The sequence below is a fragment of the Canis lupus genome, chromosome 8, assembly GCF_003254725.2.
Source record: "Canis lupus dingo isolate Sandy chromosome 8, ASM325472v2, whole genome shotgun sequence".
NCBI lineage: Eukaryota > Metazoa > Chordata > Mammalia > Carnivora > Canidae > Canis > Canis lupus.
Window position 1 is genome coordinate 26,752,890 of NC_064250.1, and position 17,370 is coordinate 26,770,259.

The 17,370-nt window shown below is 32.9% G+C and overlaps 1 protein-coding gene and 1 long non-coding RNA gene across 4 annotated transcripts in view; one reads left to right on the forward strand and one right to left on the reverse strand.

The window, feature by feature from the left end:
• The window catches only part of LOC112657997 (uncharacterized), a 36,758-nt gene extending 35,838 nt beyond the window's left edge, over nt 1-920 (forward strand). The window contains exons 2-3 of the long non-coding RNA XR_003135431.3: nt 324-391; nt 545-920. This is a non-coding gene — a long non-coding RNA (uncharacterized LOC112657997). The remainder of the gene's footprint in view (nt 1-323; nt 392-544) is intronic.
• Nucleotides 1-17,370, reverse strand: part of SOS2 (SOS Ras/Rho guanine nucleotide exchange factor 2) — an 80,392-nt gene that overhangs the window by 46,854 nt on the left and 16,168 nt on the right. For all 3 annotated transcript variants that reach the window (XM_025444119.3, XM_025444118.3, XM_049113147.1), the window contains exons 2-7: nt 15,083-15,208; nt 12,060-12,191; nt 10,976-11,140; nt 7,069-7,272; nt 4,097-4,240; nt 914-1,024 (exon numbers count right to left, since the gene is read on the reverse strand). In XM_025444119.3, the coding sequence (XP_025299904.1) occupies nt 914-1,024; nt 4,097-4,240; nt 7,069-7,272; nt 10,976-11,140; nt 12,060-12,191; nt 15,083-15,208 (882 nt within the window). The remainder of the gene's footprint in view (nt 1-913; nt 1,025-4,096; nt 4,241-7,068; nt 7,273-10,975; nt 11,141-12,059; nt 12,192-15,082; nt 15,209-17,370) is intronic.

Consider the following 17,370-nt stretch of genomic DNA (forward strand, 5'->3'; position numbering starts at 1 on the left):
AATTGGAGAAGACCTGCAATTAAGGAGACAAAGAAGAAACTAAAGAAGATGAAAATTAGGAGAAAGTACCATGAGAGCTAAAAGGACAAGCAGGGCATGAACAAATACCACAGGCATTAATATGAAATCGAAATATCCACTGGACTCGGCAGTTAAGTTTATTTGCAGGGGCAGTTTTTAATGTTATATCCTGATCAGAACACAGAAGGTTGCAGTTTGATAAAGAATGGTAGAAAGTAATATGAAGATAACTGGCTAAAAAATGGAAAAAATGAAAGGGGGAAACAGAGTGAAGAAAGTTTTTATTTATTTGCTTGTGTTAGGACAATCAAGACCATGTTCCTTTGCTATGGGAGAAAAGCCAGTTGAGATGCAGGAAGTTTCCACAGCAGTAAGTAGTTAAGGATAAATGCCAACATAACTTTTGGGTGTTAATGTAATTTTGTAATGAAATTTCCACTTTCTTTCATTTCATTTAACTGTATTACTGAACTAACTAACCTGCATAGTCCCCATTAATATATTTATCTCTTTTAAATTCCAGGCCTGGTAGAGAAGTCAATATGGATAGTAAATGAGGATATTCTCCACTCTTTATGATTTCTGTTCTAGCTCCTGAAATAGCTCTGCATATTGATCTCTATATCCCAGATCTAGAACGTGCCAGATTCTTTTAGCCAATTAGTATGTGCAATAATATTCTATAAAAGATTTCTACATTAAGGAATGACTGAAAGAACTCAAAAAAACAGAAGATAATCTAATACAAGCTTCAATGAACAGATTTTGAAGGACTGGAAAATTATTTCATCATGTGCTTTATGAAAGGATTCTAGAATTTACAATTCTAGATAAGATGGTGAGATATTTTAGTTGCTTTATTAAAAAAAAGGAACATTCAATTTGAGTTTACCTGAAAGTGTAGAGCCACTGCAGGTCTGGCCATCAGCTTACTGAAATGTTCATTAAATTTTGGAGAAAGAATGTCCTGTGATAATGTTTCATAAGGATCAAATGCTTGCTCCTATTTTTTTTAAAAAAGGAGAATATGTTAGGTTTAAAAGAACATATTTTCTACTAATATGGCAGATTACTTAATGGCAGATTTTTATTCAACTCCTCAACTAATTTCACAACTTTTTGTTCTCTACTTTCAGAAGGCAAACAATAAGTAGGAAATTTTTTAAAGTGTAAGTAATGACCTTCAGTGATAGATGACAAGGTCTTAAGGTTTTAAAATAGGTCACTGAATTTGTGGTCATAAGTTATCAAATTACTAAAATGCTTATGCACATTTACTCCCAGTAAATGAAGAGTATTTATTAGTAAAACAAGGTTGGAATTTGAAATTTCAACCTAGGTAAGCCTAGGTTGAAACGAGTTTACACTTAAGGTAATTTCAAAGGAAGCAAAATCTGGTACCACTGTTTTATCCACTCTACACTTTTCAAAATTAGAAAAAGCAAAGATTAATAAACATAAAATGATAATACAGAAATTTCCCATATTTCATAAATGTTTATATTTAAATAAATTCCTATTATTTGACAATAATCAATACCCCCAATGTTTAGTTACAACTAAGGGACTTGTTTCATCTTCATATTTTAAAAATACATTGTTTTTCAGAAAATAACAAGTATTGGTGAAGAAATAGAGAAACTGAAATCCTCATCTACTGCCAGTGGGAATATAAAATGGTGTGTAGCCCTATGGAAAACAGTTTGGCAGCTAAACAAAAAATTGCCCCATGACCCAGCAATTCTACCACTGTATATATACCCCAAAGAATTGAAAACAGAGAGACTCAAGCAGATATTTGTATGCTAGTGTTCACTGCAGCATTATTCACAATAGCCATGTGTCCATCCACCAAATAAATGGATAAGCAAAATGTGATATAGATATATATATACAATGGAATATTATTCAGCCACGGAAATGGATGGAGTTCTGATACATACTATGATGTATGAACCCTGAAAACATGTTAAGTAAAATAAGCAAAAACAAGAGAATACTGTTATGATTCCACTTATATCGAGTACCTAGAACCAGCAAATTCATATATAAAGAAAGTAGATTAGAAGTTACCAGGTGTTAGGGAGAGGGAAGAATAGGGAGTTAATACTTAATGAGTGCAGAGTTTCTATTTGGGGTGATAAAAAAGTTTTGGAAAAAAATAGCAGTAATGGTCATATAACATTGTGAATTTAATTAATGCCACTGAATTATAAACTTAAAAATGGTTAAAATGGCAAATCTTACAAAATGTGTAATATATATTTTATCACAGTAAAAAACAAAATAAAAATTAGAAAACACATTGTTTTTGAACCATGATATCTTTAAAAGAACAGGAAACAACTAGGTTACAGATTAATACACTAAGATACAAAAACTTGCTGATAAGAATCAAGGCTGAATATTTTGCTTAGGTATCAGTAACTGTATACTGATACTATACTTCTATACTATCATTTTCATTGTCTCTAAAATGGATGTAATAAAAGTGATCTATATTTTTAAAAATATAAGCAAAGATTATAAAACTAGGAAATCTTTTACATGAAAACTGAAGAAAGTACTTTTAAGAGTCTGTTTTCCAAAAGCAATAAAAAATGGCCAATGATTATAATACAAAGATGTTCAATATGATTAGTTTAAAAAATAAAAGCTTTTTTTTTCTCATTAGACTGGCAAAAATGAATAGAATAACACCTTGAGTTAGTGAAAGGGTGGGGAAAAAGAGCAGCATATATTAGCGTTTATCTAGAAGTAAATATGGCAAAATGTTTCAAAGTTCTAAAAATTTCCTCATCTTTAAGACTACAATGCCACTTCTAGGAATATATTCTAAAATAATTATTAGACTATGAAGACAGAAGAAATATATTTGTTGCAATATTATTTACAATAACGAAAAATGGAAACAACCTACATGTTTATTAACAGTAAGGAGTTAAAATATGTTATGATGTCTCTATATAACATGGACTAATTTAGACTTCAAAAACTGTTGAAGGAGGGGCAGAAGTGGATGAAATAGGTGAAGGGATTAGAGGTACAAACTTGTAGTGAGTAAATTACATGAAAAGCACAACATAGGGAATATAATCAATAATACTGTAACAATGTCGTATGGTGACAGAAGGTAACTACACATATGGCAGTGAACAATGAATTGTTGGATTTCCATGTTACACACCTGAAACTAATATAACACTGTATGGTCAACTAAACTTCAATATATTAAAAAAGTTGTGTGGAGGTCTATTTATTAACATGAAGAATTCTCATGATATGTTGAGAACAGGAGAAAATAGTCTGTTTTGGTAAACAAACAGGTTTATATCTATAAGTAGAAAAATATATTTAAGGATTAAATAATATATGTTGTAAGGATAAGTTATCTCTGGTTGTTGCAAAATTGAGTGATTTTCATTTTATTTATATTTGCCTCTATCTTTCTGAATATTTTTACAACGAGTTATATTACTTTTACAATCACTTAAAAGACAAAATAGGGACTGCTAGGTGGCTCAACGGTTTGGTGCCTGCCTTTGGCCCAGGGTGTGATCCCAGAGTCCCGGGATCGAGTCCCGCATCAGGTTCCCTGCATGGAGCCTGCTTCTTCCTCTGCCTGTGTCTTTGCCTCTCTCGCTCTCTGTGTCTATCATGAATAAATAAATAAAATCTTTTTAAAAAAATGACAAAATGATTTTCACTTTGCGGAAAAAAAATTAAAATATAACCTTTTCAATTTTTGGAAATTAAGACAAAAATCTACAAAAGTTAAACAGCTAATGGTCAGTAAAATTTATTTTCTTTCATCTTAATGTGCGTGCATTAAAAAAAATCCTAAATGCTACTACTCAATCAACTTTCACTATAAATATTATCATAAATACACCATAAAGTAAGTGTCATTAAAAATATAGACAATGTAATTTTAGTTTGCTACTGGTTAAACCTTAAGTATTGTTTTATAGCAGTCAGCAATGTCCTCTAATTTTCACAAAGAGTATCTTACTAAATTTCTTAATACACCATTTAGGACTTTAATGAGAATTACAAAGTAGCTTTGTAAACTTACCTCTGCCAAATCTTCAAAACAGCTGCCAGCTAAGGGATGAGGACTGCTTTCATCAGTCATTTCCACTGTGTCTTCAATCAAACCTAGAAGTTTCACAGTCAATTCGTGTATATCTGAAATGTTACTGAAAATTCTGTCAATATCCTGAAAAAAAAAAGAAAAGAAAGGTTAAGACGTGAGGTTGAAGTTTAAAAAATGCTAAATATATTTTTAAAAAGGCTAAATATAGGGACGCCTGGGTGGCTCAGTGGTTGAGCATCTGCCTTTGGCTCAGGGCGTGATCGCAGAGAGTCCCGAGATTGAGTCCCATATCCGGCTTCATGCATGGAGCCTGCTTCTCCCTCTGCTTATGTATCTCTCTCTCTCTCTGACTAAATTAAATAAAATTTTTAAAATGCTAAATATAACTAATGTAAGTGCTAAGGGTATATTTTCATCCAATTACATACTATTACATTCCAAGACATATAATATATTCTACAACAAAGCAAAAGTCCATCATGAATACAGAAGTGAAATTTAAAAAACCTCTTGGATTACAAACAGTAAATTTACTCAGAAATAAGACTGTAGATAGTTTTGTTCAGTAATTCTAAAATCTCATATTGTGGATAAATCTAAGCAACTCCTTACATAGAGAATCCTGGCATTTGAGTATTTTAAAATTAGCTAAGAAGCTACAAATCTTGATCAAGGTCTTATAGAGTTGGTTAATAACAAAAGCTGAGTTCAAAATCTGACTCCTCCAGATACAATCCAGTTTCACAATTTGTGGCCTTTCTCCTGAATTTGAGGAGGAATTAAGACTTCATTCAAGCTTCCATGTGTGAATTAAATCTGGATTAAGAAATGTTAAATCCTCTGGACACAGATAGACCATATGACTGATGATGCTGGTTATGGCCAACTTTCATTCATTTTTCCATCTTCATAATAGAAACATCACAGGCTGTGGAACCTGGTAGATATAAGCATGTACCTTGGCCCCACACCTGTTAGATAAATGACTCTGGATTAGGTCACTTATTAGGTCTTAGACACTATTATAACATGTTATTTCATAATAGCCTTATTAGATAGGTACTGTCATCATCCTCATTTTTACAAATGAGGAAACTAGCTCAGAGCAGTTAAGTAATTTGCTCAAGGTCACACAGCTGGTACACCAATATCTACCTTCATAAGGTTCTTAGCAGGATTAAATGAGGTGACTTCTACAAACTGTTCCTGGCATATATTAGGCCCTCCACAAATGTGAGCTTTTTGAAGACAAAGGGGTAGAGTCTAAAAGAATAAATGAAGATTAGTTTTAAATGACTCATTCCTTTATCAAATATTTGCTGAGTACTATGCTCTGATCTTAGATGGTCTCTATCTCAAAATTCATAGTCTTTTGAGACTAAAAAATACATTAAATATAGCGAATCCATATCTAAATGCTAAAAAAAGTTTACAAAGGTACAATAGAGGGACAGCCCCGGTGGTGCAGCGGTTTGGCGCCACCTGCAGCCTGGGGTGTGATCCTGGGGACCCGGGATCAAGTCCCACGTCGGGCTTCCTGTAGGGAGCCTGCTTCTCCCTCTGCCTGTGTCTCTGCCTCTCTCTCTGTGTCTCTATGAATAAATAAACAAAATCTTAAAAAAAAAAGGTACAATAGATACAAAGAAAGAAAAAAAAGGAATTCTCTCTTTCTCTTGACCGTTAGTATCATAATAGAAATTTTCTATCAAATCAGCACTAATTCAATGAAAAGAGATCCCATAAAAATTAATTCCTGAGGAATGAAAACTAATGGGACAAAGAAAAGGCAAAGAAGACAAAATCAGCTACCAACATCTGTTAGGTTTTTATTCTTAGAATTCTCTTAGACTGTGGTATAAAAGAACTCAAGTTCAAGTTCAACCTCTATAACTAACTTACCAAGTCATAACCATTTTGTGTCAATTTCCTCACCAGTAAGGTAGAGATGATAATATCTGCCTTACCTATCTCAGAGGAGTGCTATAAGGGTGACATAAAATAGGCAGTACTTTGAAAATGACAAAATGCTGATTACTTAAAGCAGTGTGTCTAGTGGGAGTTGCTATAAAACATTAAGCTAGACATATATACAAAAAAAAAAAAAAAAAGGATAGAAGCCTACTAAAAACCGAACATTACATTACATTACATTATCACCGAAATTATCACCGAAATTCATGCTTTTGGAAAAGAATCAAAGAGGCTAAATCACTTCCTAATCTTAAACACTCAGCCAGCTGTGTCTGCACATTCACTCATGTAATAGTTATTTGAGGGAGGAAGTCAGGAGGTAGAAAAATGGCTGAGTATTTAAAGTGAAGGGCAGACACACAGACATCTAAGAAAAAATAAATCATGGGATAAAGAAGGAAAGACAAACTTTTTTTAAAGACAATATTTGTATAGCTGGACTCCTTAAGTTGACTTTAGAAGCTGCAGAGGTTAAGAAAAAGAAGGACAAGGTTCCCATCCTATTCCCACCACTCCTAATCCATTTTCCAATAGAGCAGCTCCGCCTTTGTTTACATGGCACTCTGCATGAATTTTTTTCTCAAAAAGTTCCACTGTTAAAACTTTAAACTAGTGCCTTAAAGTACTTACCAAAAGTACTTAATGAGTGCATTAAGTCTTTCTTTTCTGGACCATACATCTTTTTCTTTTTCACTATGTTCAAACGAATGACTATAAACCTCAGATCCTGCACAGCTGAAAGATTTCATTCCAGAGTAGGCCTCCTTTCTAATCACGGCAGCTGTGTGCAATTGTGTTTGACTTTCACCGTCACTACCCTTAACATAGTATAACAATTCACATATTTTAAAAATTATAAACATTACATAATAGAATATTTTTGTTTTACATACTCTTAAAGCATAAAAAGTTACTATTTATGATTTTAAACTCCTATTTAACTTTTGGGGTACAGAATTTCAAACCAAAAAGGTACTTACAGAAGGTTTAAACAGATTTCTGTCCGAAAGAAAGGCTTCTCGAAACACTTTTATGATCATATTTAGTTCCCGTAGATATTGCCTTTCTTCTGCAATTTCAGTTCTGACAAGGTCATAGTAGTTTAATTCACCTGAAGAACTAGGTTCATCTTCACAAAGACAAACCAAACCTATGTCATCCTGATCAAACATGTCCATCAAAACCTGAGAAATATAAATCAATAAAGTAGAAATTTATTTTCTGAACTTTTATAAAATGGTCTCAAGGTACTTAGAATTAAAACATTATTAAACAATGAGAGTTGTGTGCATTACAAGCTAATTTATATAATTGAAATAAGAGAAATATGAAAGGTTGGAGGAAAAAAATGTTCAAATAAAACTAGATATGCAAACATAAATAAATATGGAAATAAAATAAACCTAATAGTGAAATATATGTGTGTGTATACATATATATGTGTGTATATACATACACACACACATAAACACACATATATAATAGCAAAAAAGAGCATACCTTTGAAGGACAACAATCTGAGCCAAAATCCCGGTTCAACCATTACTCACCTGTGATTACAGACAAGTTATTTATTCTTTTGAAAGCAGATTCCTTCTATGTAAAATGTAACTGATGAAAAAATTCAATGAGGTAATGTACATAAAATGCATACTACTATGTCTGGCAAATAGTAGGCATTCAAAATGGTATTAGTCCCTTGTCCTAGTGTAAGGAAAGGTGTATGCACTTGGGAGAAAAATATAAGGACACTATTGTAAAAGCACATGATAGAGCATAGTGTGATGTTTTTCTACTGCATATTTACTATACCAGCAAGTGCTGTTAAGCAGTTAAAGAAGGCGCTTAGACCATTGCAGGAAGAGAGGACTGTTAGGAGATTGGCTACAGGGACGCCTGGGTGGCTCAGCAGTTAAGTGTCTGCTTTTGGCTCAGGTTGTGATCCCAGGGTCCTGGGATCGATTCCCACATCGCCCCCGCCCTCTCCCCCGCCCCCCCCCCCCCCGCAGGGAGCCTGCTTCTCCCTCTGCTAATATCTCTGCCTCTCTCTCTGTGTCTCTCATGAGTAAATAAATAAAATCTTAAAAAAAAAAGAGAGGTATCTTTAACCTAGCATATGATACCCATTAAAAAAAAAAAGATTAGTTACATACAGAAGAACTGATCAAATAAGAAAATATAGTAACAAAAATGGGAGCCAGATTTCTGTCAAACAAGGCAATTACAAATATGAAAAGGGGAGGCTAAAAAAAAAAAAAAAAAAAAAAAAAAAAAAAAAAGAAAAGGGGAGGCTAAAATGAACTCTATGGTATTAGTTTTGGATTGGAGAGATCTGTGAATTCATATAAAGATCTATATTTTTTTTTTGGTAGAAACAGGGTAGTCCTTGAGTTAGAAGCATAAGCCTGAGAGAATGGTAAAGCAACAGGTTTCACAAAATTGTTCTACTAAGTCAGAAATAGGTAAATAAAATACTATCTTCTAAGCAAACTGGATTACCATCTGCCTTATAGGTCCACCTCCACCTAAATGTAGGTTGGTGCTAACTTATCACCTATGCTGGAAAATAACTTGTGAAAGTACACACCTGTATTAGTTTTCTTTGGCTGCCATAACAAAAAGATAGATAAGAAATATAGATGTGTATATATACATATAACGTATAAACACACACACACACGCCCCAATTCTGGCCTCTAGAGACCAGAACATGTACACTCTAATAGCAGTGAGCTTATCTAGCATCCAGATCCTGGTTTCTAAATACTATTCTCCACTAAAAGAAACCCAGAGTTTTTAGAAAATGACTAATCCCAGGCTTGAGCAGCATGTAAACAAAAGTTGAACCTAGAACATTTTCTGTCAAAAGAAAGTGTCCAAAGAATGATACAGACAGAGAAGCCAACTTAAAGAAGCTTCCATTGGCCAAATCTGGGACAATTTGAATATCAAAATAAGTAGTGAAATAATGGATAGCATATTAAATAAGAATGCATGAATCTATATTAAAATAAACAAATAAATTCCAAGTGCAATGAGAAACAAGATACTCACAATCCCAAAATATTCCACAAAATATTTATTAATTACATAGTACTTTAAGGCAGAGAAGCCTAGAAGACAACCCCTTAAATCAAGTGATTAAAAAGAACATCACCAGTAATGGGACATATCAAAATTGTGTGCCATGTGAGAAATACAATGAAAAGAGTACAGCATTATTTCTATGATATTCTTGGCCAAAGATCCATAATGAAAAAGAAAATATCAGAAAAAACTAAAGTAATGGACATTTTTTTTAAGTTCAATGCAGGGCTTGAACTCATGACCCTGAGATCAAGACTTGAGCCAAAATCATGAGTCTGAGTCAATTTAATCTACAGAGCCACCCAAGTGTCCCAGTAAGGGACATTTTAAATAATAACTAATGTAATCCTCAAAAGTATCAAGACCATAAAAGTTAAAGAAGAATGAGGAACAATTCCAGACTTAATGATACATGACTAATTCTACACTAGATCATTTTGCTATAAAGGACATCAACTGGGATGACTGGCAAAACTTGAATGGGGTCTAAAAGTTAGATAGTATAATGTATCAAAATTAACTTTTTGGATTTTGATTGTCATATTGTGAGTATGCAGAAGAATGTTTCTGTTTGTAAACTATGTTGGCAAATTACTCTCAAGTGATTCAGGGCACAGGGGAGTACCTTTTATTGTATTTGCAACTTTTCTAAAAGTCTGAGATAGAAAAATTTTTAAAAGCATGCAATCATAATTTTAGAAGTCAAAATGGAAGTATCAAGGAATTTCTACTATGAAATTCAAGTGAAAAATCATATTTGAGACCACGGCAGAGTAGAGCAGATCTCAACCATAACTGCGTATCAGAATCACCTGGGATGCTTTCAAGATATACTGAGGCTTAGAGTCTTAACCCAGGTCAAGTATATCAGAACTTCTAGGAGTAAGATGCAAGCAAGGATCAATATTCTTTCTGGTAATTCTGATTTACAGTTGAAGTGAAGAACCACTGGCATGTGGTTCTGGGGTCATTCACCCTTAGTTGTCTAGCTTAGGCAACCTCTCTATGAAGTGTTCCTGGCTTGTCCCATGGCAGAGGTAACTACTTTCTCCATTGCACCTTTGACTTATAATAGTTTTTAATCACACTATGATGCAATTATTTTTTTTACAATATTTTTATTTCTCACTAAGATAAATTCCTTCTAACAAAGGAATTTATTATTCTAATACTATCTTGTTCAATGTTGTATCATTAATGCTTAGGACAGTGACTGACACATTGACAGATACCCAAAAATGTTGACTTGAAAAGGTAAAAAAAAAAAAAAAAAAAAAAGTAGTAGTAGAAAGAAAAGAAAAGGAAGAGAGAAGAAAAAAAGGAGAGACTCAGTTTCTTCCCCAGTGGCTTACAGCCAGGAAGCAAAACAAAGTAATCAACAAAAAAAGTATCAGAAGGAAGAAACACTGGCATTGCAGTCTTTTGCTGTCTACCTCTGAAACCAATGTAAATTTTTCAAAATTACTTATACTTAAAAGTATTTGAATGCTCTGTATATATTTTCTTTATATTTTCTGTCTAAAAAGATAAAACTCAAATTATTTTTCTTAAATTGGTCTGAGGCTTTAGATGTTTCTTCTTGTAGGTAAAAGATTCTTAATGGGGGGGGGGGGGAGATTCCTACCATGTCATATGCTAAAAATCCTGAAAATATCATGGCTTGTCTAATAAGTCAGTATTTTTCTGTCTTCCAATACCAGGAATTATAAAATTACTAATATAAATATGTATAAAAAAGAGGTAGAAGTGACATATAATCACTATTATTCAAGTTAAGTTTAAATACCTTTTAACACTTACCTTATCTGCACACATTGATACTTTAATGTCCTGCTGAGATATTTCATAATGTCGGATATTAAAAACATAATTACCAGCCAACTTCAAAATATCAGCTGAGATATACTCTAGTACAGCCACAATATACAGGGATACATGATAGTCCACTTTGTACCCTAAAACTTCCTGTGGAAAAAATAAGAAATTCTAAAAAATGGCACTGTCAAGTATTGGTTAAACACTTAAAAAAAAGTTTATCCAACATTCTTGCTTACATAGAACTTTTTATAAGCCAAATGCTTAAACTTACAGGTATCACAGGATATAGAAAGAGCCATTGGTCCCAGTATCAGGGGCTTTTTATTTTTTTATTTTTTATTTTTTATTTATTTATTTTTTTTTATCAGGGGCTTTTTAATGAGACCTCTAACAAATCAGCCTTCAGTATCAAGTAAGAGGGGATTATTGATTTTAACATAGACATCTTGGCCAGGACTTCACTGAAAACCTATTAATATATTACCCAAAACCCATTTGGCAATATCTACAAATAATGATTTATAACCAATATCCCCAAATGACAGTGGTTTTTGTCAAGGGGAGGATGTGTGCATATGAGGGGAAAGTTAGGGGAGGTCATGAAATTGCTACCAAGGGGGCATTCAAATCTATGTACACCAAATATTTTCTATAGACAAAATAATATTCCCTAGCCTTTTTTCCCCAATGTATATAAAGACATGTGTGATAAATACAAATTACTTTAAAAACCGTTCTGAACTCACCATAGCTTTTGACAATATATAGTATCTTAATGAGAGGGTGAGAATCAGTCAGGGGTAGTACTCAACAGAATATACTACAAAGATGTATTATTGCTTATCAATAACTTTTAATATTATCTGAAAGGAAATCTGATTTTTTCAGAGTACATTTATTTTCATTTGTACATAAATATATATGTATATGTACAAGTACACACACATGCACGTGCACATACTAACACACAGTGCTATATAAATACTATATAAATACACCAATACCTTATGAAGTGTTATTCATTATAAAGAACTTCCCCAATGTTTTATTTATTTTTTTTTACTACCTTCAATGAAGGATGGATTTTGTCCACAGGCAGTAAGAGAGGATTTCTTCGTTTTCGTTTTTCTATGGCAGATTGTGCATCAGCAATAGCCCATTTATCAATTGGATGAGGAAAGGTCTTTTGAACACGTTCCTGTTCAGATCACAGCAGTACTATTGTTAATAGAAGTGTTTATAACTAAAAAATTCATACAAAACTAAACTTTATCATCTTTAATGCTAGCAGGTAACAGTGATGTAACATGTTCCAATTCCTGTAATCACTAATTTTTTTAATAGGACTCTCAATATTTTTCCACATAATTCCCATGCATAAAGAAAAAGATGAACTTTAAACAGAAAGTTTTAAGCATAAGCATAATTAAGATGGAACTAGAACTAGGAAACAGTAGTAACATTAGGAGAGATTAAAACCAGCATGAAATACTCCCCAGTAATTTTACAGTAAGGTTCCTAGAGTTAAAATTATTTACATAGCAGAAATTGTTAAATCATTATTAATAATAATTATGCAGTCACTCTCCTTTTGCTAACCTTAGTTTCAAATATAGAAAATAATTTTTTTAAAAGAAGAGATGTTACGTACTTCTTAAAGGATCAAGTAGGTGACAAAGCTCAGAATGGCTTAAGGAAACACATCTCTTGGCAAAAACAATCTAAGCCTGGGACGCCTGGGTGGCTCAGTGGTGGAGTGTCTGCCTTTGGCTCGGGTCATGATCCCAGAGTCCTGGGATCGAGTCCCACATCTGGCTCCCTGCGAGGAGCCCGCTTCTCTTTCTGCCTATGTCTATGCCTCTCTCTGTCTCTCATGAATAAATAAATAAAATCTTAAAAAAAAAAAAAAACAATCTAGGCCTTTTAGATTACTATTATGGCTCATCTAATCTAAATTTAATCAGTGGTTAGCACAAATAATGAGAACTAAAGTGAATTAAACTCTAATTTTTAGTGGGACTTCCTGTTTTTTAAAATTACCCTTCTTTTAGCATATTTAGCTACTGAGAAGTATGCCTTTTTTTGAAGATTTTATTTATTTATTCATGAGAGATAATACAGAGAGGCATAGACATAAGCAGAGGGAGAAGAAGAGTCCTTGTGGGATGCCTGATAGGGGACTCCATCCCAGGACCTCAGGACCATTACCTGAGCCAAAAATAAATGCTCAGCCACTGAGCCATCCAGGTGCCTCAAGAAGTATGCTTTTTAAATACTTAATGTCTTACAGCTGAGAGTAGGGAAACAAATACTTTAATCCCAGGAGTCCCTGAAAATCTTAATAGCTCAATTACTCCAAATTAAGATTTTCCTTCATACTGGAAGTTGCTGCCTTATTATAGAAACAATTTTCAAAAGAAAGGTGATGTAAACAGTATAGTACAAAAGTAATTTTTGAAAGCTGTACTAAGAGATATTTCTAAAAATCTAAAAATACTCCCACATAACTGAGCCAAAACAAATATTTTAGCACCAATTCACACAACTTTTTAGAGCTGTGTCTGTGTGTGTATTAATCAAACAGTAGATATCCTTAAGATTTTTAGTCCTTTATTGAAGTAGTATTTATATGCAGTAAAATGCACAGATCTTAAGTATACAATTTAATGTTAAAAAATGCTTTACACTTGTGTAACCATCACCTTAATAAAGATACAGAACATTTCCATCATCTCACTTTCCACCCCTCACAGGCAGCCACCACTCTGATATCACCATTAATTTTAGCTGTTTCTGAACTTCATATAAATGTATCACACCAAATGTACTCTCTGAAGTCTGGCTTCTTTTGTTCTATATAATGTCTGTGAATTATAGCTATGTTATTGCACATATCAATAGTTCATTCTCTCATTTTATTATTGAGTAGTATTCCATTTTATAAATTAACCAAAATCTGTTTATTCACATTCTTGTTGATAGAAATTTGAGTTGTTTCTAATTTTTGGCTATTATGAATAAAACTACTTGGATGTGCTAATAAGTCTCTTTGTGAACATATATTTCCATTTCGCTAAGGTTAAATACTTAGGAGTAAAACTGTTGGGTCATAGGCTAGATATGTTGGGTCACAGGCTAGATATACTGTATATTTAACTTTATAAGAAACTACCAAACAATTTTCCAAAATGGTTATAGTATTTTACACTCCCACTAGCAATGTGTAAGAGTTGTAGTTAAGCTACAACACATTTGGTGTTATTAGTCTTAATTTTCGCCCCTTAAGATGGGTGTGAAATGGTATCTCAATATACGTTTTAATTTCTATTTCCCTGTGACTTAAAAGCTTAAAGGGCACCTGGCTGGGTCAGTTAGTGGAACATGCAACTCTAGATCTCAAGGTTGTGAGTTTGAGCCCCATGATGGGTTCAGAGACTACTTAAAATAAAATGGAAAAAAAAAAAAAAAAAAGCTTGAGCACTTTTCATGTGCTTATTGGTCAATGCCATATCTTCTTTTTACGAAGTGTCTGTTCAAGACTTTTCGCCTGTTTGGGGGAGGAAGCTGTCATTTCATTACTAATTTGTAGGAGTTAACATTATGTATAGATATCCTTTGTAACGAATATATATCAAACACGTTCTCCTGGTTTGTGACTTACGCCTTTTTCACTTTCTCATTAATTTTACTCTTTAATACTTACTGTGTTTTGAGTCCTTTGTAAAAAAAAAAAATATTTGGTTAACCCCAGGTTAAGTAGATATTCTCCTGCATTCTCTCCTAAAACTTTATAGTTTTAGCTTTTATGCTTGAGACTATGATCTGTCTTGAATTAATTTTTATGTGTAATTAATTTCAAAGGTTTTTCTCTTATAAATTTATCCAATTATTCTAGCACTTTTTCTGAAAAACTTTACTTTCCCCATTGATTTGCCTTGTATCTTTGTTGAAAATTAACTTAGCACATATCCCACACATGACTTCAATGGTTTTAGTTTCCATAATAATATAGAATAATATAGATTTAGATTAAAATGTTAATTTGTACAATGATTCAGTGACTTTTTGAAATATCAAAATAGTTTTTACCTCCACATCTTGAACAGTCCTTGGTTGAGCCATGCATAATTTATTAAGCAGCTGAAAAATCAGCTCTTCAATATAATAGAGAGACTCTTCATTAGCTGAGAGATTAGGATGTACTTGCTCCTGAACCTTTAAAAAAAAAAAAGTTCTCAGTTAAAGTATAGGCAAAAACATTTATGACAAAGGTCAGTCTTATTTATAATTACTAATATTTTACTAGGCTGGTAATTCAAATACAGACATAAAACACAAAAAGTGGGGAAAACCCACCTCTAATTGGTCTTTGTAAACTTTTCTTTTTTTTTTTTTTTTTGTAAACTTTTCTTAACCCACAGAGCAGTGTTTCTTAAAATTTTTTGTATTCTATGAAAATCTATTGAAAGCCACTGGCCCCTTTCTCCTGCTTACCACCAAAAAAACCCTATATACAAATAAAATATTCTGTACCATTTCAGAGGAATCATGAATACCATATCCTTAAATTACTTAAAGGTCTACTACAAGTGTCTGAACACTAGGTCATGACCCTCAGCAATGGAGAGATCTCTGAAAAACCACACTACTGCTGCTCCCTGCAGGGAACCCACTTCTCCTTCTGCCTATATCTCTGCCTCTCTCTGTGTCTCTCTCATGAATGAATAAAAAATCTTAAAAAAAAAAAAACTAAAAAGTCTGATAATACCAAGTGTTAGTGATTATGTAGAACAATGGGAACTCACACACTGCTACAGGAGTGTAAAATAAAATAGCTCAGTCGCTTTATTTTTATTTTTGGCTCAATCACTTTAAAAAACTTTGCCATTGTCTACTAAACCACAAGATATGCAATACCTTATAATTGATAATATTGTAAAAACTTTGTATGTTAACAGATGGGAATTAACCTATTGTGGAGATCACTTCATAAAGTACATACACCTGAAACTAAGAAAAATACTATATGTCAATTATACTTCACTTCAAAAAAATCAAAAATTTGTACTCTGGTTTCTCTTCAGATCAAATAAATCTTTCGCCTTTTACTTTAAAAAATCAAAAATTTAAAAAAGACATGCATACCCTATGACCTAGCAATTCTACTGCTGGAGACATACATGTATGTTTAGAGCTATGCAGTCCAACATAGCAGACACTAGTAACGTGTGCCAATTGAGCAGCTAAAATGTAGCTCCACTGAAATAAAATGGGCTTTACATGTAAAATACATGCCAGATATCAAAGATTTAGTATAAAAAAGAATGTCAAATAGCTCAGAGTTTATACTGATTATACACTAAAATGGTTAGATTAGGCTAAATTATTAAAACCAAATTCATGAGTTTCTTACTTTTTTAATGTGGCTTTAAGAAACTTTAAAATTATATATGTGACTTACATTATATTTCTATTGGACAGCACTATTCTAGAGAAATATGCACGGAGGTTTATTAGAAGACATGTATAAGAAGGCTCATAAGTAACATTATTAGTGATCTCTCCAAACTAGAAACTCAAATATCTATCTAGAATGGAATAAATTGTAGTGTATTCATACAATGGAATATAGGAAGAAAAATGAGTAACTATAGCTACATAAAATGTGGCTATATGTTGGAAATAATGTTGGCAGAAATATATTTCTATAATATATTAAGGAATATATACAATGAAATAAATCCATTTCAAGATCTGACAAAATTAAGCAGCAATGTTTTAGGGATGCCTGTTTAAATGGTAAAACTACAAAAGAAAAAGCAAAGCAGTGATTACCATAAAAGTGGTTACCTTCTGGAGATTTCTGTTGAGAAAAATGCTGAATAAGTGTTTCTTAGGTTGTATGTTTATATTTTATGCATTTTTTATTGCTTATCACTTCACCATAAATAAGGTTTTTATTTTTTTTAATATTTTATTTATTTATTCATGAAATACACACAGAAAGAGATAGAGAGAGGCAGAGACAGAGGCAGAGGGAGAAGCAGGCTCCATGCAGGGAACCCGATGTGGAACATGATCCTGGGTCTCCAGGATCATGCTCTGGGCTGAAGGCAGTGCTAAACCGCTGAGCCACCCAGGCTGCCCTAAATAAGGTTTTTAAAAGCTGGAGAATCATCCAGCAAACAGAAAATCAAAGGATAAAATTACAATAAAATAAGTCAAAAGGGCCCTCTAGTCCCTAGCTAATAAATGAAATTAAAATGTCAGAACCCTAGAGACAAAAGAATATCCTACAAGTTTAGGGTGAAGTGAAGAAGTAGGTCAAAAATAAAGTGACATTAGATTAGTTCCAAACTTCAACTGTAACACTAGAA